Here is a 22,281-nt window from a genome sequence, read left to right as displayed (position 1 = left end):
GTTGAAGCCCGGTGTGTGTGTGTGTGTGTGTGTGTGTGTGTGTAGAGGGGCGGGAGACAACCCCCAAATGTTCTAACGTTTGTGCATCTCTCCTCATTTATTGCAGCCTCCGAGTCCACTTGCATTCCTAGCAGGATAAACCGCATAGAGGAACGAGATAGAAAGACCTTGAAAGGGCGACATGGAATATCGTTCTGAAATCTTGTGCGGGGGAGAGAGGAGAGAAGGAAGGTGGCGTAGGAAGAGAACAACACATCAGAACTGCTCCTTGCTCTCTTCTCCCTCTCCTTCCTCTTCCCCCAAGCCCTAAACAGCTCCACGGTCAATCCTACCCATTCCAGGATTGCAGCAGGTGCCTTTGCTGAATGAACCCTCTGCAGTTGTGAGTAACTGCCTCTTAGACGCAGTGTCATTTGTATGCGAGTGAGGGGCCCTGCACAGCTGAATGAACAACCTGTTCTTAATCCAAACAGGAAGTTGGGGGCGGCGTGGGACGGGGAAGGATGATTCAGGGGATGGATGGGAGAGACGGGCGCCCTGAATACTAATGCAGCCTCTCTCTTCACCGCTGCCCCCCCTCCAAAAAACCGTGATTCGCTGTAGCGTGTGCTACTGCGATGCAGACAGGCGGCAAGGCGGCAAAACAGATGTCTGCAGTCTTTGACTGAAGCTGAATGTGCTGCTGACCATCTAAGCAAAGAGGCAGAAGGGGTTTTTAGGGCCACCAATCTCTCTCTCTCTGACACACACACATTTGTGTCACTGTCCCTTCATTCAGGAAGCTCAGAGTAGCATCAGGAGTGGGGTGGGGTGTGTGCTGGGACCCCCCTCTCGCATCCGTGCACTGGTCAGGTACGATCCTGTTTTAGATTCCAAAACGAAAACCACTGCATGTTCCTCCTCTGTACCGTTCTTGGAGCCTGTGTTCAGTTTACACGTTCGCTCCATCAAATCCACGAAATCCGGGCCACAAGCAAAAAGATCAGGAGCAAATAAGATGTGCCGTACCAACACACTGCAGAGCAAAAGAGCCAAGCCACTGGAAAAAGCAAAGCTTGGCTTCCGACAACTGATGCAAAGTGTATCTGGGGTGTTTGCAGGATGCCCTTCTATTCCTATCGCATAACTGGATGCATGTCATATCCATAGGTAAAGGTAAAGGGACCCCTGACCATTAGGTCCAGTCGTGACCGACTCTGGGGTTGCGGCGCTCATCTCACTTTATTGGCCGAAGGAGCCGGCGTACAGCTTCTGGGTCATGTGGCCAGCATGACTAAGCCGCTTCTGGCGAACCAGAGCAGCGCACGGAAACGTCGTTTACCTTCCCGCTGGAGCGGTACCTATTTATCTACGTGCACTTTGAGGTGCTTTCGAACTGCTAGGTTGGCAGGAGCAGGGACCGAGCAACGGGAGCTCACCCTGTCGCAGGGATTCGAACTGCCGACCTTCTGATCGGCAAGTCCTAGGCTCTGTGGTTTAACCCACAGTGCCACCCGTGTCCCATCATATCCATACCATACATTTAAAGCACTCTAGGACTGCTTTAACAGCCATGGCTTCCCCCCAAAGAATCCTGGGAACTGCAGTTTCTCAGGGGTGCTGGGAACTGTAGTTCTCTTACAGAGTACTGTAGAGAACATAATTGTGGTTTTTTTGAGTGCCCCGAGAAAGAAATATACTCTGGAATGCATTGCAACAGTATTGTTGTTGTTGTTGTTGTTTCATTTTGTGCGCGCTTGAGATAAAAAAAAAGGACAATTGCAATGCAAACAAAATGAATAAACATCTTCTATGCATTTATACCATGTGATCAGAATAAGGTTGTGGCCAAATCTTTCTTTCTTTCTTTTTGCTAGTTCTTCACTTTCATCCTTCCCATAACCACATATCCAAATAGTAAAATGCTGCTGAATGTATGTGAATAGCACTATTGTGTAATACGACCCAAATCTATTCAGAGGCCAAGCATTTTATTAAATACCCTTTAGTTTTTAAAAACAATTAAGCCATTGCAGGATAGCCTATTATAGGCTATGGCAGAATAAATACAGCATAACAGAACCTTCTACAATCTGGAATTGGGGTAGGAGGAGGCTCAAGCAGTTATACTTGTTGGGAAGGTCCTTATTTTCTTTTATGAAATTTTCAAGATATTCCAGATATTTTCAAGATATTTAAAATTTCAGATGTTTATCTTTAACATTCCATACCTCCTGAACATGTTCAGTCCTTAATGGAATGTGTATATTTCTATATAAATTATAGTATTTTTAAAAATATATTTGCATATATACATATAAATTAGAATATGCTTAACTGGGCACCCTACTTGCAGGACTAGGACTTGTGTTTGTGCACACACACACACCAATGATTATCCAAATTGGATTTCCAATCAGTGGTTTTTCCAAAAATGTGGCAGGCAGGTACTTTCTCTCTACTTCCACTCTTATTAATCTAATCACTGGAGAAGAAAAATGCCAGTATTAAATGAGGAAGGCGACTTGCACGCTACTAAGAAAAAGAGGATATGCACTACTGAAAGAGAGAACAAAAGAAATACTAATCTGCATAAACTTTGCTTATGTTATTGTATACATATAGGCACATATTTAGAAATTCTGTACTTAACTCCAATGTATTTACATTTTACAGAATGAAAACAGTTGTTTGATTATTTAATTTATATACCAAATATCCCAGGGCAGTTCACAACAGAAAAATACAAAATGAGAATACAAAACACATGATAAAACAAAAACAAACCAATAACACACACACCCCATCCACAAACACATTTCAAATAAGTTTCCCAAATCACTCCAAATAATTGTTCAATTAATTTGCACCCCACCCCAAAACCAATCATTCCTTTTCAATTGATTTTACACCAATGAAATGCCCACCCCGAACCTGCTGGAAAATCAGGTCCACTTTAATTAATGACCCCATTCATCAACTTTAATTAAACCCTCCATAAATTAGATTCAAAACAAATAGGGCGCAGCAGTCTTGTTTGCAAGCCTGGGGTAGTAAAAGTTTTTAGGGTTTTCTGTTTTACAAAGCAACCCTGAGTGAAAACAAACATGAGTTTTAAATGGGATTAATTACTTGAATTCGAAAAAAAATTAAGGGGGCGGGGTCAGGTCTGACTGACAAAGTGTTGACGAACGCGCTTTCTCTTTCTCTCCCTCTCTCCTCTTAATCAGCAGGCTGGGAACTCTCAGCTGTGGCTGCTGCACAGTACAAACTGAAATGTTGTAGGCAGTTCTGTGTGAGCATCCCAAGGTCGGAACAAAAGTTTCAACAGTGGACTGAGGCTAGAGATTGGGAGTTATCCACACACCTGTACCAACCCTCCTGCACAGGACATTATATTCTGCAAGACACTACAGTGGTACCTCGGGTTACAGACGCTTCAGGTTACAGACGCTTCAGGTTACAGACTCCGCTAACCCAGAAATAGTACCTGGGGTTAAGAACTTTGCTTCAGGATGAGAACAGAAATCGTGCTCCGGAGGTGCGGCAGCAGCAGGAGGCCCCATTAGCTAAAGTGGTGCTTCAGGTTAAGAACAGTTTCAGGTTAAGAACGGACCTCCAGAATGAATTAAGTTCTTAACCCGAAGTACCACTGTATATGCATGTGTGCGGAGAGCACACAGAGATGCAGTACACACACACACACACACACACAGAGAGAGAGAGAGAGAGAGAGAGAGAGAGAGAAAGGGAGAGATTGCAGCATATAACGCTACCCTCCATGTGCACTCTGCCCATCATAACAATGGGAGTTTCATATTTCTCTCCATGCACATAGCTGGTTCCAAACGTTCTGTCCACACTAGAGAGACTGACCAAGAAACAAACCTGATTGGTCCTTCCCCTGACGCCCTCAAGCCACTTACTGGATATTGCAGGGCCAAGTCCAATCAGTTTCTGGTAGTCATTTTTGCCTGTTTCAAAATATCCCCTTTTAAAAAAATAAAAATATGCCAATTTTCTGCTAATCTGATTCAGTTCCTTAACAGTAACAAGAGCAACAGACCCTTGAGGGTTATAAGCCCAGTAACAGCAGCTTCAATGGTCTGCCATGGAAGCTGCCACTAGAGTCATAGAACTGTAGAGTTGGAAGGGACCATATGGATCGTTTAGTCCAACCCCCATACAATGCAGGAATTTTTCACCCAAGGTGGGGCTCGAACTTACGACATTGAGATTAGAAGTCTCATGCTCTACCGACTGAGTCCCTCTACCCCCACGTCCCGCCACCCCACCCCTCAAAAGAGATTAAAGGTAAAGGGACCCCTGACCATTAGGTCCAGCCGTGACCAACTCTGGGGTTGCGGCGCTCATCTCACTTTATTGGCCGAGGGAGCCGGCGTACAGCTTCCGGGTCATGTGGCCAGCATGACTAAGCCGCCTCTGGCGAACCAGAACAGCACACGGAAACGCCGTTTACCTTCCCGTCGGAGCGGTACCTATTTATCTACTTGCACTTTGACGTGCTTTCGAACTGCTAGGTTGGCAGGAGCAGGGACCGAACAACAGGAGCCCACCCTGTCGTGGGGATTCGAACCGCTGACCTTCTGATCGGCAAGTCCTAGGCTCTGTGGTTTAACCCACAACGCCACCCGTGTCCCCAAAAGAGATTAGACAGCCGTAAAATTGTATAACTAATCTAAAAATAAACCATACTCCTTGTCCCTCATTCCCACTCCTCATGAACCTTAGCCTTTGTGTCCTCCCCTCAATACATACAAACCCATCCCCTCTCTTTCCAGAAAACATTAAAAAGGAGTGCAGGGGAGAAACCCAGAAGCGTAGTAAAAAAAGAGTTTGGCGGGACCTTCTGCCACCAGGAATTTGTTAGGTTTTTAAACTTTTGTAGGCCAAAGCGTGCTTTATCAGAGGCATGACCTCTGGCTTAGGGAAGCTTATGGCACAGGAAATTTGTTAGTCTTCAAAGTGCCACCAAGCCCCTTTGTTGCTCAAAGGAAACACAGGAAAAGTGGGGCGCATGATGCAATTTCAGACACCAAAGGAAATTTGCATCTTCATTTGGAGACCGTATTTGTCTCCTGCCTCTTTTCTCTGTGCCCACTGTCATAATTTCACCCCCTGCACTCAATTCTCATTGCTTTATTTGTTTTTCTCTTCCTAACACTACCCCACCCAAAATGAAGACATGTACAGTGCTTTCATGATTTCTGAGGGCTGAATCCAATACTTCATACTAGTGCGCATTTGATATTTACATCTTTCCTTCATACCACACAAACGAGGGGGGGAGGACAAGATTCCTTGCTGGCAAACCCAGATTGTGTGGAAGAGCTCCATCCTGCTCAGAATCTATTTTCAGGAGTTTTATAACCCACCTCCAAATTCCTCAGCCAATAGCCTTTGCCAAATTCTGGTTTAGCTGCTGAGGTTTATGGTTGTCGTCACCACAAACACTCGATGTATTTATAGCTCTTCTACGGGCTTCACTCCAAACTTGCCTTCGGTGGGTCCTCCCTAGCTCCACTCCACTCCAAAATATTTCTTTCCATTTATCCAGGCTCAAGCAAAGAGGAAGGCACACAGACACTGACCCACAATGTGCTAAAATCCCAGGTTTTGCCTTCCCTTCTTGCAAGAAACAACATGTTCTGCTTTCGCTGAATGTCTTCAAAGCCCAGCTGCTGGTTCACCTTTGCAAAGCAGCACTGGGGAAGGCATGATTTCAAGCAGAAAACTGATAGGCAAGAGAAGGGCGCTTCACCCTTATTCCACTATCTATTTTGCCCCTACAGCTGCAGGAATATGCAGCCGTCCCATACAGGAATTGAACCTGCTACCTTGGTGTTATCAGCACCATGCTCTAACCAATGAGAGGATGGTGCAACCAGGGGCAAACTACACATTATACTGCAGGCATAGGAATAGATGCTCTGTCTTGGAAAGCATCCCAAGAAAGGGGTCATTTGCATTAGTGAAGAAACAGGAAGGAAGCAAAGAGCTTGACTTGTCCCCTACAACTTCCCCCTCCATGCAAGCTGGTTTTACCACCCCTTGCAGCTTCCATTTGTGTTTGCAAGGTAAGCCTAGAACATTGAAAGCCAGAGATTTTAAGGGAAAGTGGGTAGAAGGGGAAGGAGTAAACATTATTTTCTTCCCATCCCTCATCCGACACAAGGGAGAAGAGAGAAAGGGCCATCAGGAACATTTGTTAAATGCGAATGAAGCTTAGTCTGTAATTTGCTCCAGAGGAGGAAGCCATGAAGACACAAAAATGGTAGCATAAATGCTCTCTCTCCCAAGCTTGCCCCCTTGAGGGAAGCCAGCGGTGCTTGCAAAGGACAGACTTATTGGTCTCTTTGGAGAGAGATTTGCGTAGATAGGAAACCCTCACAAGCAGGCTCCTGTGGTTTTAATTGATAGCAAGGGGAAAAGCCAGGCTTGTGTTGCAAGCAATTAATTTGCAACAGGCTAAGGGACTACATGTTCTTTCCCCACCCCACCAACCAACTTTTCCTTAACATAATAAGAGTTTGCAGTGACTCAAGAAAGAGGAGAAAGAGCTTAAGTGCCAAATTATGTCTTACTTCAGGAAAGGCTTGCTCACAAGCAGGCACCTGTCAAAGTAGTATAAATGCAGGGTTCAGGGTAGGGGTGCCAGACCTCTGGGTCTGACCCGAAGTCTCCAGGTTTCCCTGGTTCCCTCCAGGTGATGGGCTTGAATCTCCAGGTGGGTGAGTCAATAATAATAATACAGTGGTACCTTGGTTCCCAAATGGCTTAGTTGACAAACAAATTGGCTCCCGAACATCGCAAACCCAGAAGTGTTCCGGTTTGCGAACGTTTTTTGGAAGCCGAACGTTCGTTTCAGCTGTTGGCATTGTTTCCAGGGTCAATCAGCCAATCAGAAGCTGCGCCTTGGTTTTCCAACATTTTGGCATTGTTCCCAGGGTCAATCAGCCAATCAGAAGCTGCGCCTTGGTTTTCCAACATTTTGGAAGTCAAACGGATTTCTAGAATGGATTGAGGTCGAGAACCAAGGTACCACTGTAATAATAATGATTGTGCATGCAGTCTGCCTTTCTCCCCATTCCCAATTAACCTCAATCTACATAACCAACCTCCAAAACGCAACCAGGGTCCTCCATCTGTGACATCACCAGGGGCCAGCCCTACGTCTCAGGTTTGGGCCCTCAAATCTCAGGATCTGGGATGCACCTAACCAGGCAACCCTAACTAAGGATGCTTGTGAGGGAGAAGGGGCTTACCGCTTTCAGTACCTGCTGATTCTTCTCTGCAAATTATCATCACCATCAGCCTATTTGTATGCTGCTTTCCCACTATACTGTGCTTGAAGTGTCTCACAATATATTAAATGAACAGCTATTAACAATTCCAAATCTCAGTAATAACAATTATTATCATTGGGTGGGAGTCATGCTCAGAGTAGACACACTGGACTTTGATTTCACCAGGTCTACTTTGCGTGTGACTTCGTTGGATAATTGACTTAATGCCAATTAAGTAAATACTGTGAGTTGGGGGGGGGACGGAATCCATAAATAAATAACAACAACTAGGATCTGGGAGACCAGGGTTCAAATCCCCATTTAGCCATGAAGCTCGCTAGGTGACCTTGGCTCAGTCTCTAAGTCCCAACCTAACCAAAGTCACAGGGCTGTTGTGAGGATAACATGGAGAGAGGGAAGAACCAAGTACGCCACACCTTGAGCTCCTTGGAAGAAAGGTGGAATAGAAATGCAATAATTAAATAAATAGTAGAAGAAGTATGCAAGGCCAAAAAGCTCTCTGCTCCACAAGGCTGTCCACTACAGGTAACTCTGTAGACGCTGGGTGGCAACTACAACTCTCGCTTGCCTCCCCATCCCACAACGTACCTCTTTTAGCCCATTTTCCCTGGTAATTAGGCTTACATCTTGTTCCTGGGAGGAAAAAGACAGGTTACAAATCATCTCAAGGAAAGGACCCTTGCAGGAGAGAATCAACAGGTGAGGGAAGACTAAGCACCCCCAACCAATTCAAGTTGTTTGGGCCTTTAAATACCAGCAACAAAACCTTGAATTTGGCTCAACAGCTAATAGGTAGGCTGTTGTAAATATATATTTGTGAATTGGGAGCCAAGGAGCACTGTCAAGGCCCAAGTGCCATGCAGAGCTCTTTGCCCCTTCCTATAGCAATGCAAAAATTTGATCATATGAAGATGTGAAATCCTGGGGCAGAACACTGATCCATCTAGCAGGGTATTGTCTACACCAGGTATCTTCAAATGCCTTTTGACCCAGGATCCACTTTTATCCCAAACTGCATTCAGGACACATTTCTTAATCTTTTACCATGGTGGCCATGTTCCTGTTGTGATCCACTAGTGGATGCTGACCACCAGCTGAAGACCAATGGTTTACACTAAACTGAGAGAAGCTCTCTAGACTCCCAAGTAAGTATCTTTTCCATCACTTGAGGTTCCTTTAACTGGAGCTTGTCAGGGACTAAACAGGAATCTCCTTTATCCAGAGTATGTTGCTCCAACACTGAGCTATGGCTCTTCCACAAGGCTTTGGATTCCGATGGTGATATTTTGTTTGTGTAAATACAGAGTAACTAATATCCCCAGCCATAAAGGTTAGAAACTTTGGCATCTATGCAGAAAAGTGTAAGAGTTTTAGGTGCTTTTTTACCTTCACAAACTCACACCCCCTGAGTTTGGGGATAGGCCTGCTGGGGAAGAACCGTGGCAGAAAAGCAGTGGGTGGAGAAAGGGTTAGGCACCTTCTCCTCTGTTCTGTTTCTTTACTACAAATCAGTCCCTCCCCCAAGTTTTTTTTGCTCTAACACAGCAACCATTGGCCCTCCAGATGTTGTTGGACTCCCAACTCTCATCAGACATGGCTTATGGTCAGGGATGGCAGCGGTTGGGAGCCCAACAACATCTAGAAAGATGGAATCACTTAGCCACCCAAGTGCAGAAGCAACATTAATCAGGAGCAAAAGATTGAGAGAAGGCCACAGGATCATTAGCTCCATATGCTGACTCAAGTGAGTTCATTCTGCCCTTCTTGGTCTGGTTTGATCATCACATCTGACTGCTGTTGACTCTTAGTTAAAAAATGAACCAGGGGATTCTCCTAAACCAGAGTAAACAAAGGCCACTTATCAAGAACTCCAGTGCAAAAAAAAGACCTGGGGAAATTTGCATGCCAACCTGTCTCCCACTCTGAAATCTGGCTATCATTCTATCTGCATCAGACACGTTTAGAAATGTACTTAATTCTTACTAATATTATTTACCTATTTCATAGAACCAAGAGTGCGTGTGGTGATCTACAGAGTTTTGCAAACAAAATAAGAGGCTGGGGCTATGGCTCAGTTGTGGAACATGCAGAAGGTCAGAGAATGTGAAGGGGCCTTGTACATCATCTGGTTCAATCCCTTGCCTGATGCAGGAAACCCAAAGCCAGAGCATTCCCAGAAAATGGCTGTCCGGTCAGTTAAGGGACAGAGTTGGAAGATACCCTGAAGGTCATAGAATCATAGAATCATAGAGTTGGAAGAGACCACAAGGGCCATCGAGTCCAACCCCCTGCCAAGCAGGAAACACCATCAGAGCACTCCTGACATATGGTTGTCAAGCCTCTGCTTAAAGACCTCCAAAGAAGGAGACTCCACCACACTCCTTGGCAGCAAATTCCACTGTCGAACAGCTCTTACTGTCAGGAAGTTCTTCCTAATGTTTAGGTGGAATCTTCTTTCTTGTAGTTTGGAACCATTGCTCCGTGTCCGCTTCTCTGGAGCAGCAGAAAACAATCTTTCTCCCTCCTCTATGTGACATCCTTTTATATATTTGAACATGGCTATCATATCACTCCTTAACCTCCTCTAGTCCAAACCCCTGCAATGCAGGAATCTCAACTAAAGCATCCATGACAAATGGCCATCTAACCTATGTTTAAAAACCTCCAAGGAAGGAGAGCCCACCACCTCTGATGGGAGTCCGTTCCACTGTCGAACAGCTCTTACAATTTCTTCCTGGTGTTTAGTTGGAATCACATTTCTTGTAACTTGAAGCCATTGGTTCTGGTGCTAGCCTCCAGAGGAGGAGAAAACAAGGTAGCTCCATCCTCCATGTGACAGTCCTTTAGTGACTTGAAGATGGCTATCATATCTCCTCTTTTCCAGGCTAAATATACCCAATTCCCTCAACCGTTCTTCATAAGGCTTGGTTTCCAGACTCTTGATCATCTACATCACCCTCCTCTGCGCATGTTCCAGCTTATCAATTTCCTTCTTAAATTGTGGTGCCCAGAACTAGACACAGGCCACTGATCCCTTTTTGTTATTAATCCAGAGTGGAGAGTACATGGGCAAATACAGTGGTACCTCGAGTTACAAACGCCTCAGGTTAAAAACGCTTCAGATTACAAAGTCTGCTAACCTGGAAGAATTACCTCGAGTTGAGAACTTTGTCCCAGGATGAGAACGGAAATCGTGTGCCGGCGGCGCAGTGGCAGCAAGAGGCCCCATTAGTGAAAGCACACCTCTATTTAAGAACAGTTTCAGGTTAAGAACGGACCTCCGGAACGAATTAAGTTCGTAACTAGAGGTACCGCTGTAGCTTAACCTGGAATTATTTATTTATAAAATGCATATCCTGCCCTTCCAGACCAGCTGCAGGTGCTAGAGTCACTGTGCACCTGCCAGGGCCAACACTCCAACAGGGGACCCACTGTCGGTCTCAGGACTCCCCTTGCTCAGCTGCTACTCCTATTGCCCATTAATGCCTGTTCACCTGCCCTCTCCAGGCCCCCTCACTGACAGTTTCTTACCCAACTTGCATGACCACCCTTCAATGGCCAATGGGCATTCCCAGGACAATCTACAAGAAGAGCAAAAAAGCCCCAACTGCAATATTTATAGAGTAATAAAGCAAAAGAATGGCACAGCTTTAAATTTTTTTAAAAAAACCCCTCTAATCAATAAAAGCTCACGGCAGCTTGAGATAATTAAAAGGTTTAAAAGTTAACAACGTTTTAAAAATAGAAAGGTTGAAATAATAGCCCAGTAGGCACCAGTGTAAGGCAGCTTTCTCTGCAGCCAGGGATGAATGAGATCAAATACAGATACACATGCTTAAGCTGGGTTACAGTTGGAATTAAGTCAAAGGCCTCGTAGAGGCTTTTAAGGAGGGATCTGAAAGGGGATAGGTGGATAGGTGGCATCATGAACTCTGGCTGCTGACAGCAGCTATCCGGAGATTTCAGAAAGGAATCTTCCCCAGTCATACCTGGATATGCCAGGAACTGAACCTGTGACTTTGTGCACGCAATGTATGTACTGTTGTTATATATTTATTTATACCCCACCATTATCCCTGACAGGAACTCAAAGTGACTTACAGATAAAAATAAGGGCAGCTAAAAACATGGGGCGGGCAGGGAGACAAACAATCATTTAAAACTATTGAACACTGTTAGAAATAAAAACTCTTCCAGGAATATTCCTGGAGGACAAATCCTCACAGGTTCCCCTATAGAGGTTAACCTGCTATAGAAGCAGTGTTTGAAATAAGCCAGGCGCATTTTGCTCCCGACTTTCAACCACTTGCGACCAAGTGAAGATGCCTGTGTCAGGTGCGCGTGCAGGAGCCAGGCCCTTTGACCAAGAGGACTTTGCAGGACTGGGGCCTTCCTAAGTTTGTTCTGAAGAGGCAAGGCGCGGCCTCACAGGTAAGGCTGATTGGTAACTCACAGCACCTGGTGGCAAGAGCTGGGAAGGGATATAAGGTCAGCATTTCCCTTTGGCTCTTTGCCACAGCAACACGCTTCCTGCCTTGCTGCGTTTGGCTTCTTGCTTCCTGATCCTTGAACCTTGGCTTCTTGACTGCCTGGTTCTTGATCCTCAAACCCTTGACTTCTTGACTCCTTGCTTCTTGATCCTCGGACCCCTGACTTCGTGACTCCTTGCTTTCTGACCCTCGGACTCTTGGCTTCCTGACTCCTGGCTTCTGCAGCCCCATTCCTGCTCCCACCCTGCCATCTTGTCCCCGGTCCTGACGTCCCCTGCTGGGACGTCAATCGCCCGTGAACCAGACCATGACACACTGGCTGGTAAACAGAGGAGGCGAGAGCAATATTGGATTCAGGGGTCCTGCTTCTGGGCCCCCCATAAGCATCTGGTTGGCCACTGTGAGGATACCTGATGAGATGGGCCATTGGCCTGATCCAGCAAGCTCTTCTTATGTTCTTACCTTCCACACCGAGCTTCTGAGATTTCAACAAGAACCTCGTGTTTCCATCCCTATCTTTGCTGTTTCCATCCCTATCTTTGCTGTCTTAAGAAGGGGAGTCTTTTTCCGCCGCCCTTGCTGCCCCAATAGTTTCTTGAAAATGCAGAACTGCACAGATCCAAAGATTATAAGTCAAAACATCTTTTCAAAGTTTTGCTAGTGAATGAATAAATGACTACACCGGCTGATTCTCACTTTCCTGGTCCTACCCAAGCAATGCATAAAAAGTTGGCATCACAGCAAAATGGAAGAATCACCAACGCAGCACTCACAAGAGTTAGAATTCGGGCTGACAACAGTAAGCAGCTTAAACCTTTCCTCTAAAAATACTCGCCCTGGTATTCTTAGACCAGCATGCTTTTTTACACAGATTACACACACACATCCCCGCCCGCCCTGTTGCTCTCATCATAAACTATTCACATTTGCTCAGAGTGCCAATAGATGACCACAATGGTCAGGAGCAGAGATGGGGTATCTGCAGGCTTTTAGCTGTTGCTAGACTACAACTCCCATGAACACTGACCAGTGCAGATGATGGAGGTTAGAGTCCAAAGATGTCTGGAGGACCACGGGGTTTCCATCCCTGGTCTGGAGGAACCAGCACAGGCATGAGGCATGTGGGGGGGGGGGGTTAAAGGCATTTCACCACTCCTAGAACACAGGTTTCAATTAATAACAGCAGGATACATAAATAGTGTGAAAATGGTTTCAACAGCAAATAAAAAGCAATTGCCAGGCTAGCCGCTGAGAATCAATCTGTACAAGAATTAATTTATTTAATCACTAGCTAAACTTTCGCCTCTGCTGTTTAGATTTCTAACCAGAGGCTGAATATATTCTGTGTTTCCATGATGGCATTGCAAACACGTTCTGAGATACCGATCTGAGACTCCAGCATCTAAGCATTCAGAAACAGGCCTCCTAAGAGTCTTCATGGCTTTAGAATGTTTCTTAGCTAGTATAAAAAAACAAGTTTCTGTACGTCATAACTGAAGGGGAAAAACACTGTGTCTCGGCAAAAGCTGAGAAAGCACAAGGGAGCAGAGTGAAAATGTCAGTGCTGTTTTGGCAATTGTGTGTACGTGTGAGTGTTGTGGGCACGCACAGACACACATGCGTTTCGGTGTCTGTTCGGCCCTTTTTCCTCCTTCCATTTGCCATTGTTCCCTGAAACCACCCTTCAAAACATGTAGTCTCAACCTTCAATCACTTCCCTCTTTCCAACAGTCGCTGGCAAATGAAATGTACTTTGAAAATTAGCCAGGATCTTGGAAGCAGAACAAATTAATGGAAATCAAGCAAACACAAAAGTTATATAATTTGCCTAATTTATTCTGACCATGATTCTGGTTTTCCTTGGGTCAGAATCTCTACTGGGGAGGGGAGAAGAAGAATACCTAGCCTCCTAGCTGAATCACAGATCCAACGTAAAGCCTGAAGGTTAAGAGCAAACAGCTGTTCCTGCAGCACACTACACAGAATGTGAAAGTGACTCAGAGTGCAATCCTATACCGGCAAGTCCACTGGCCATACGATTTGCTAGAAGCCCTGCTACACAAGCACAACCCCCTATATAACCGCTGTGAAATGTACGCCAGCAGAAGATGCCCAAGTGCATTGGCAGAACAATCAAAGCAGGGCAAGGGTAGTGGACAGCAGAGGAAAAGAGTGCACAACTTGTGTTGTGTATCCTATCCTTTGATCCATAGCTATGTTCCCAACAATGGAGAAACTCTACACCAGCCCGAAAATTGGCACAATCATTTCCCTCCCTTTGACTTCAAAATGAGGGGGGTGGGATCAGGGGGGGGGGCGGAAAAGCTGCCTCCATTAAGCACCCAAAATCAACAAACCGCCACCAGGACCATAAACCACAAACAAGGAGACCATAAATCTTGATGGTGGGATGTGTGGCATGGGGCTATATATCTCCGGCAAATGTTGTCGAAGGATACTATAGAGCAGGTATGTGCAACCTGTTGATGGCGACCCACAGGTGGATCGTGATCGAAACTCAACAACTCTGGGCAACCCTTCCCAAAAAAAGCTCAACTCTGGGCAATGAGTTGGGTAGATCACTGCCAGTTTTTTTATACTGTGAGTAGATCTCAGTGTCTTGGAAGTTGGACGTGCCTGCTATAGAGGAACTCAAATCAGCAGTTCTGGGCACCACAATTTAAGAAGGAAATTATTCTTCATGTGTCCATGTCAGCTTTGCTCTCTCACTTCTTGCTGCTGCCTTGTTTTGTGCCCCTCTTGCACTGAGATAAAATGTTTTGTTCATAGAGGGATTCAAACCAGAGACCTCCTGAGGGTGCTTGTGACTGGTGTGAGGGACAGGGCCACGGGCCTCCCTTGGCTATGCCTCTGTCTGCTGCTTAGTTCTTGCACACCTTGCGCATTGTGGGCATGGGAAGGGGACGGTGCAAGCCCTCATAATGGCATGTATTGTTTGGTTGCCTCCATGCCCATGTAGCATGTTGGCATTGTCATAATAATAATAATAATAATAATAATAATAATAATTTATTATTTATACCCCGCCCATCTGGCTGGGTTTCCCCAGCCACTCTGGGCGGCTTCCAAAAGAATATTAAAATACTGTGATACATTAAACATTAAAAGCTTCCCTAAACAGGGCTGCCTTCAGATGTCTTCTAAAAGTCTGGTGGTGGTTGTTCTCTTTGACATCTGGTGGAAGGGCGTTCCACAGGGAGGGCGCCACTACCGAGAAGGCCCTCTGCCTGGTTCCCTGTAACTTGGCTTCTCGCAGTGAGGGAACCGCCAGAAGGCCCTCGGTGCTGGACCTCAGTGTCCGGGTAGAACGATGGGGGTGGAGACGCTCCTTCAGGTATACTGGACCGAGGCCGTTTAGGGCTTTAAAGGTCACCACCAACACCAGTGCAGTCCCTGACTGAAGGCCTGTGGCTGTGTTTCCAGAGGCACCGCCTCTGTCGTTTTCACACCGCCTCTATCCTTTCTGGTGTTGTGCTTTCCTCTTTCCTTCCCAGGCTGAGCACAAACTGGAAACGGCATCTGTTCTGTTGGCGTGGCAGCAACGTACCCTGGCATAATGTGCGCACAGGATTGCTCTGCCCGGATAGTTGGACAGGCGTAATGACCTAGTTCAGACACCACAGCCAAATCCTCAGTGTTTCGCACTTGGTATTGAACAGAGGGAGAGAGGGATATTGTTTAATTAAATAGCAAGGAGGCGGCTAGGGCAGTTTCAACAAGAGGAGGAGCAAGACTTGCAGATGGACAAAGGAGAAGCACACAGTAGATTTTGGTGGCAGCCAGTTTTCACTAGTTACTTTACACATGCTGAAGACTGATTTCCGTGTGCTTGGTTTAGACCCCAATCTACATTAAGACTCATCAGATGGCCTCTTTAGCTTTGTTATAATGGAAGAAGGATGAATGGAAATTCCTATTTGCAGACATCACCGCCCCTGACACACACACACACACACACACACACACACACACACTTTCTCTTTCTCTTTCTTTCTCTCTCTCTCTCTCTCTTTATACAGTTAAATTCAGTCCAGCATTTTACAAAGCAAGTCAGGAAATTCCAGTTGTTCCTTACACTCTGTTGCATCATCATAATTGCTCTTTGCCACTAACAGGAGTTAAACACGACAGTTCCTTAGACTAAGGGGCCATCAAGTTTTTCTGACGTGAGATTGAGGGTAATGTGTAGTTCCATTCCCCCAAATAAGTCCCCCCCCCCAGAACATTTCATGTGCCTCCCTCCAGTTTAAAAGTCTCATGTAGTTTCTTCTCCTATCCTCATTTAATTACATGGCCTATCACTCTCTCAGGTCTTTCCATTATCCTTTTGAATGAAAACTATCAGTGTTTCTTATTTAGCCTTCTTTTGTCTAAGCCAGAGATTCCATAACTTTTCCTCCCACAGACCACTGGAAAATTGCATAGGGTCTTGGTGGCTCACTTAATGATTTTTCTGCTTCTTGTAGCAATTGCAGTGCACTGGGCTAGATGCTGTATTATTTTTAATTGTATTTTTATTGCTTCTTTTATTGCTTATATGTTGTATTTCGTTGTATTACAATCTGAATCCATTTTAATTCAAACGGCAACACAATACGTACAATAAAAATATAATACATTCCAAGAAACAAAAGCAGCAGTAAAAATACAATTAAAGATCAATATGAGTATTTAATGCAAAGGGTGTATTGTCCCCCTTCCTCAACCACAAATCCACAGACACATTGTGGACTACCTAAATGAAGCTGGGGACCACTGTTGGAGAACATTTAGCATAGGTGCAGGGGTCCCCAATCTAGATTTCCTTTCTAGATTTTTTTTATCTGGGAACATCCCCCTTGTTCCCAGATCAGCACAACCCAATGTTACAGAAAATGGACACTTGGGTCTCCATAGCACTGCACAGAATAGATGCCTTAGCAATATCACACTCTCTGCAGATACACAGAGATGAAAGAGATCCCGTGGCAGAACATTATGTACCTAAAGCAGGAGTAGCCAAAACAGTGCCCTGCAGATGCAGCTGGACTCCAACTCCCATCAGCCCCAGCCAGCACGGCCAATAGTCAGGGATGGTGGGAGTTACAGTGGTACCTTGGTTCTCGAATTTAATCCATTCTGGGAGTCCGTTCGACTCCCAACACATTTCGAAAACCAAGGCGCAGCTTCCTGAAAATCTCCATCCACAAAAGCCAAAGAAACATAAAAACAGATATTAGTGTGCAAGGTTTGGTTAAGGTTACACACACATACAAACTCCAAACAGATGGTCAGCTGTGAGATTCAACAACTTTCTTCCAACCTTTGAAATAGCAAATTGTCCCAACAAAGTTGCTACCTCTGACTCAAACCTGGCTTATGTTTTACAAAACAACAAGGAAAGCAGACAAGTTCCCTTCTGTTCCAGCTTTTCCTACTTCTGTTATAGATTCCAAGACTTCAGCCTGGTCTACGCATGCAGCAGTATGAGGTGATATAATACTTAAGGGATAGAGAATGCTCTAACTGCAGGTAGGAGTTGCATTTTTTCATGCTCCCTTATGTGAAAAATAAACGAATTCCTGCAGATTAATTAAAAACATAACACCCTAACACACTGAGGGAAGTAGTGTAGTCTGGTATGCTTCCTGTTGCGCAGGGAGTAATTGAAGACTGTTGTTGTTTGTGCAGGGGTACACGACAAAAATGTGCTCTCCCACCTGTAGTCTAAAGTGGTACAGTCCATTCTACTACCTCATTCCCACCTCATTTTGCTGCATGTGTAGACCACAGCTAGAAATCTCCCAAGGCAGGAGATTACATAACTTCCCTAGGCAACTCGTTTCTTTGCTGAGCTACTCAGCAGGCTACGATTACGGCACAGGTACCAGTGTTTCCCTGATGTGTTCCAGAACAAGCACGTAAATTGCACAAGTCAACCAGGCACATATCTTTGAACACCTATTTCCCTAGATGCATGCGCACAGATGTTTAAATCTGTTTACACACTTCTTTGTGGTGAGCACACTGGAGTTTCTCAATATGCAGCACTGCCCCAAGAACCAATAAATTGTTTTAACTCCAACAATATGCTAGGCATAGGAGGATTGTTAGCAGATGTCCATCCAGCTTTTAAAAAATAAAATCTGCAAGAAATAATTTAGCTGCAACAGCCTCATTCAGACACAAGGCTCTCCACACCGTGACATCTTTCTGGGTTTGCAAATGAAGGCACAAAAAAACTCCATTCCTTCAGAAAGACTCTGTTTTTGCCTTTTTCCTCCAGGAACCCCTGTGCACAGTAACGTAAGGGTCATTATCCAAACCCCATCCCAACACACAAAGGAGCATTTGACCCTACCTCCCCTTGATTCATGAAACCGAGACACCAGTCCATCACTACCAGAAAGCATTTGTGCCACAGCAAATACTTGCAGAATAAATAGTTCTGGATGCTTCAAATGACTGAGCCACGTATTACAGAGGAAGGAGGAAGGAGGTATCTCGAAACCACAAACGCACACAAAGGAGGACCACTCCTTCCCACTGGCTAGGGACAAGCACTTGGCAATACACATGTTATTATTGGAAGGCTCAGGAGCACATCCCACATGGAAACCTAGACATTTCTCCCCACACCATAGATGCATATGCAAGTTACTTGTGCTCCAAGTAGAAGAAGCTTGAGCGTGTGGCCCTGGTTGGCGAAGAGTGTGTGCCCACTGCATCTATATATGGGAGAGGTCATCCAGTGGCGTGGCATGGGTTGTCAGCACCCGGGGCAAGGCAAGTAATTTGTGCCCCCTAACCCATGGATTTGCGCCCCCTAACCCGTGGATTTACGCCCCCTAACCCTAACCCCAGGTGTTGCGCCCGGTGCGGCTGGCCCCCCCTGCACCCCCCATGCTACGCCACTGAGGTCATCACTAGCCTCCCATGGCAGGTACTGCGTTTTACAGTCAAGAGCTGGCAGGGAAGAGAAGGAAGAAGGAAGACCCCAGGACCACATGGGGAAATGAATTATGCCCCGTATTTTTATTATATCAACCTGTTCTCACACCGGACTTTTACTGGGTAATCAGCAATGAGATAAGGATCAAGACCTATGAGTGTATGTCCTTTTACAGCTCTGGGAAAATAGTTCAAATTCCTATGAGACCAGCTTCACATTTTGAGAAGTCTGAGGCACCTGGATGAAAGGCCACATCACCCTCTAAGTTGTGCCGGTTCCTGAGGCCCAAGATTGGAGAACAATCCTGAATCTAATGGGCTGCAACTGAAACTCCAGATGTGGTATTGCAATATAGCCTTTTGCACTGAAGTTGCGATGGGGAGAGCCACCCCACCCCAGAAGCCATTCACTTAGGAGACTAGCCCAGTTAATGTGCCAGCAAACACAAACACCCTTCATAACATTTGCAGACCAAAGACTATGGAAAAGAAGAAAGCAGTTCCTGGAATTAATATTCAGGTATTGCTCTAATGGTGCCGAGCAATTTCAGAGGTCAGGACTTCCTTTTACATTCATGCGAGCCACACAACATATAAAACAGGAACAAGCCAGGATTAACTGTGATGCTAAGTACTGCACAGAACAGGGCTCAGCTTAACTGTGATTTAATAACCCCAGATTTCCTAGTGTGAAATGCATTTCCATCTTTCCCACTTCAGCTGGATTTATTTACAAATGCACTTCAGCTCAGAAATGGGGCTGTTCCCTTGCTCTGAGACAGCTGGAACGTTTTTTGTAGTAAGACAGGCTCTCATTCCATTCCAGCAAATACAATCCATGTGCAGAAACATGCATGTTGGCTAACCCTAGTATGCCAGCAGATGACAGAATATGACTTATGGGCAAGAGATAAGTGAGAGAAAAGGTTCAGCGCGGGACCCCAATGTGTTCACTATGCATCAAGGTGCACTGCTGCTTCTTTTGCTATTTCTATTTTATGGGAATACAGAAGGAAAACAGACTAGACTCTCCCCAGCCTACAAATCAATCCCAACCAGAGGAACATACTGCAAACTTTAGCTACAAAGAGATGGCCAAATAACTTTCACTTTTAGTCAGAACCAACAAAAGAATCTATTTTACCACTTAATATCAAAATGGGCCCCGCCAATCCCAAACTGTTGATCAGGTTCTGAAATTCAAGCCTTCGCTATTTTGCATTCTGCAAAGGCTGATCCAGATTATTTAACAGAATAATAAAGCTGAGCCTGAACAAATGGAGATGCCCTCTGCACATGCTATGGAGCACTCTTATTATTTAATGTGCTCCGGGATGAGCAGTAACTTTGAAAAACAATTCTGGGTCTTGTCAAGCTACAGTTCAAGGGGTTAACTGCTTTAAAAATAAGTGCTGGACCTCAAGTGCTGGAAACCTGGTATCCTAATTTTCTCATATGGGGGGGAAACTGACCATGGTTCTTCTGTGATGAGAGGAACACTCTTCCCATGATCAGAGGCACTCTACTTTGCCATGGTTGGACCCTAGTGTTTACAAACCAATTTAGAACTGAACCCTGGTTCAAATTAAGTACTCGCCACAAACCTAAAATTAATTTCACCTGGAAAATCCATAGCTGGAAAAAAACATATTGAGAAGTCCTAAGTGATAGCATCACATTTTTAAGAATGAACGTTCCTTATTTTAGGCTCAGGTGCTAGACAAATACTACATTATCTCTAGGATGGGGGGAATTCTAGGACTCTGGGGTTTGTCCAGCTCTTCTCTCATCCACACGTGGACCAGATTCTATACAAAACCAAACCCCATTGCTGAGGCTCAGATGTTCAGGGACACTCCCCCCCCCCCATGCATTAAACATATAAGCCACTTCATTATGTCCCATTGTCCCAAGTTCCAGACCAAACCTCAAACACACTTGACTGCTGTACTTTAAAAATCACTACCCTTAAAGCCCATTTCACAGACTCTACACGGTACTCACCTGCCACAGGTATGGCGTGGATCTGTGCCCGTGACAGGAGTTCCAGCGATGGCTCGTGTCCAGAAACTCCATCTGAAGAAAAACACGATTCAGTTTCGTAAATTGTCTGCAACATCTCTGGCAGTCCCCACACCGAGGATACAAGAAGCATGCCAAGGAGTGATTGCAAACACTGCCGTTATTCCACTGCAGCTTCCCTTTACGACAATCCGTTGTTGCACAACCAAAGGCTTCGGGGAGGTGTCTCTTTTTAGGCTATATTGCCATCTCAAACCATCCAACATCCCCTCCCCTCTCAAGCCAGCCGCGAATAACACACACACATCTGTCCTCCTTGTGGAACCGTCGTCTTCTTCTTGGGAAAAAAAGTTAAATTGTTTGCAGCAACAGCGGCAGTGGCGAGGAAAACCCCCAACAATAAATCAAAGCCACCAGGGAAGGAAAACAAAATAGTTGCAGATGAAAATCTCCTTGCAGGGGAAAGAAGTGGAAGGGATAGAACTATTTTCTCAACTCCAGAAGGAAAGGGGAGAAGAGTCGGAAGATGCAGAAGGAGGCAGAGGCGAAAAAGATGCAAAGGGGGGGGGGGGGATAAAAAGGTTTACATCTCAGGTGTGGCTCAATTCACCAGGGAAGGAGGGGTTGAAGCAACATCTCAGGCATGAAAAAGAAAAACCCAAAACACCAGGACAATGAATCTAGTCTCTAGCAGAGGAGAGATCTAACAAAAATGGAGAGCCCAAGGCTCTTTGGCACTCTCACAAAAGGCCCCTTTTCGTGAGACGCAAGGCTCCCTTCTTGCGATTGTTTCTCATCCCTGCCACCAAGCGAGATGGCTTCTGCCGGGGGTGACCTGAAATAGAACGTAGGGGAGGAGCCAGCTATAAATAAACCCAGCCAAGCTCTCTGGGAGCTGGGATGGTTCAGGCAAGAGGAGCTGCCTGCCTATCAGAAGCTGCATTTCAACTACAGGGGTCAGTGGAAGAGATTCCCCGGGGAGGAAAGGCTGTGCCAGCTGCCAAGCCAAGAGAAGGGGAAGCAAGGCAAGAACAAAAGGGGGTGGGATGGCCGCATCTGTGTTGTGGATGCCACAGTCTACCTACAGATGGAGCCTGGTCGGTTCATTAAAGCCCATTGATTTCAAATGTGTGTTCCTTGGGAGGGGGGCATGATTTAAAAAGGAAAGCTAAGGGCCGCAATCCTACATCAACTGTTAAGAGATATTAATGATGTGTGTACACTTCAAAACAAAACAAAGAAAAACATCACAGTAACTAAAATGTCCAAATAAGCCATGTGTACAGTTATGGACAACTTATGTACAGTGGTACCTCAGGTTACAGGCGCTTCAGGTTACAGGCGCTTCAGGTTATGAACTATGCTAACCCAGAAATAGTACCTCAGGTTAAGAACTTTGCTTCAGGATGAGAACAGAAATCACACAGTGGCAGCGGGAGGCCCCATTAGCTAAAGTGGTACCTCAGGTTAAGAACAGTTTCAGGTTAAGAACGGCCCTCCAGAACGAATTA

General features: G+C 45.5%; 1 protein-coding gene across 6 annotated transcripts in view; it reads right to left on the bottom strand.

The window, feature by feature from the left end:
• HDAC5 (histone deacetylase 5) overlaps nucleotides 1–22,281 on the bottom strand; it is a 126,389-nt gene that overhangs the window by 75,669 nt on the left and 28,439 nt on the right. For 3 of the 6 annotated variants that reach the window (XM_079949313.1, XM_079949316.1, XM_079949314.1), the window contains one exon: nucleotides 20,753–20,824. In XM_079949313.1, the coding sequence (XP_079805439.1) occupies nucleotides 20,753–20,824 (72 nt within the window). Of the gene's footprint in view, nucleotides 1–20,752; nucleotides 21,577–22,281 lie in introns of those variants that run through there. The other 3 variants (XM_079949311.1, XM_079949312.1, XM_079949315.1) reach the window with 1 other exon arrangement.

This window comes from Podarcis cretensis (assembly GCF_951804945.1).
Source record: "Podarcis cretensis genome assembly, chromosome: 13".
In the NCBI taxonomy this organism is placed as follows: domain Eukaryota; kingdom Metazoa; phylum Chordata; class Lepidosauria; order Squamata; family Lacertidae; genus Podarcis; species Podarcis cretensis.
Note: the sequence above shows the minus strand (reverse complement) of the source record. Positions and strands in the feature narration are given on the sequence as shown.